The 1,361-nt window shown below is 45.4% G+C and overlaps 1 protein-coding gene across 1 annotated transcript in view; it reads left to right on the forward strand.

Annotated features, from left to right (window-relative positions):
* Positions 1–313: 313 nt before the first annotated feature.
* Positions 314–1,361, forward strand: part of LOC104959934 (signal transducer and activator of transcription 1-alpha/beta-like) — a gene marked incomplete at its 3' end in the record, with an annotated part of 2,453 nt that continues 1,405 nt past the window's right edge. Inside the window, exons 1-2 of the mRNA XM_010787841.1 lie at positions 314–432; positions 512–590. Of these exons, the coding sequence (XP_010786143.1) occupies positions 364–432; positions 512–590 (148 nt within the window). The remainder of the gene's footprint in view (positions 433–511; positions 591–1,361) is intronic.

Here is a 1,361-nt window from a genome sequence, read left to right on the forward strand (position 1 = left end):
ATAGTGATGTATACAAGACATCAGAAAGTGCATTTTGCATGAGTTTAAATGGGGCAACTCTTTCTGGAAACATGTCTTACTACAAAGAAAAAACAGATTGTGTTCCCCAGGGTTTTTTCTGCATACCAAAATGCAGATTTCCCCGTAAAATGTTAGTGATGCCAGAAAAGAATATTTCTGTTTGTTTATGACTCCAGAAATATGAGTATCAAACAGAGCGTCAGACGGCAGAGACAGCTTTGTCTTTACGGAGCTCTGACGTCACGAGAATTTATATATCTTATATACAAGATCAGCGCCACAGTATTGCCCAAATTGTAAGTAAATATATATTTGTTTCTGCAGCAGGACGGCGATGGGACGATGTCGACCATGGTGGTGGAGAAACAGAAGCTGGACAACAAAGTGGAGCAGATGAAAGAAATAGTGCAGGTAAACACACCTGTCGTGTAACGGTCTATCTCCATCAAGGAAGGGCTTCTTGTCGTTAATGTCTTCTCTCGCGGTGCAGCTGGCAGATCAGAACATCAAGAAGCTGGAAGATCAGCAGGACGAGTACGACTTCATCGTCGACACCCTGAAGAACAGAGGTGGGGAAACGTCAAAGCTGTTGTTGTGTTTATTAGATGCTGCATTAGGGCCAGAGTACGCACAGAAACTCAGTGATGTTGTTTAGGATTCTACGATCGCCTCATTCTAATCACTCTGTTGTTTCCTCGTGAATAGTGTCTATTGCTAAATATCAAAATATAGTTTGATAAATCATCTGCAGGTAAAATGTAAGTTGCTTCAACCTTGTGAGTCTAAAATCTCAACGTTCATTCCCCCCTAAATGTACCACTTCAATATCCAATAATATCAACATTTCTTGGGCTTTAATGTCAGAAATTCTAGTTGTTTTCTAGCATTATACACGGGGGGGGGGGGAACATCACTTTCTCAGTGAGGCACTCAGAGGAGAACCAGCAGTCATAGGGTGTTTCTCAATCTCGAGGATGCATGTCCAGAGGATGCATGCAGAGCTGTGATTGGCTGAGATAAGTCCGGCCGTGCGTCACGCCTCCACCGTTCCCGGAAATGCATCCGTGGAGGAGCCGTGGAGGACCCATCAGTGTCTCCTCGGTTAGAGCTCCTCCAGAGAGCCTCCTCGACGCTCGATGCTCGGTGCTCGATGTGCATTTAGAGAAATGAGATGTCCTTCAACATGGCGCGCTGAAATTCATTTCCGGGTCACTACCGGAGGACCGAGGAGTCGAGGGCCCTTTCTCACTTCTGTTATTTTTAATTTCCTCGCTCCTCGGTCTCGGTCTCACCGGAGGTTGATTTGTCTGCGCCATCTTGAGTAGCGTCCCAATGGCCTT

The sequence above is a fragment of the Notothenia coriiceps genome, unplaced genomic scaffold (assembly GCF_000735185.1).
Source record: "Notothenia coriiceps isolate Sejong01 unplaced genomic scaffold, NC01 NC01_scaffold00031414, whole genome shotgun sequence".
Lineage (NCBI taxonomy): Eukaryota > Metazoa > Chordata > Actinopteri > Perciformes > Nototheniidae > Notothenia > Notothenia coriiceps.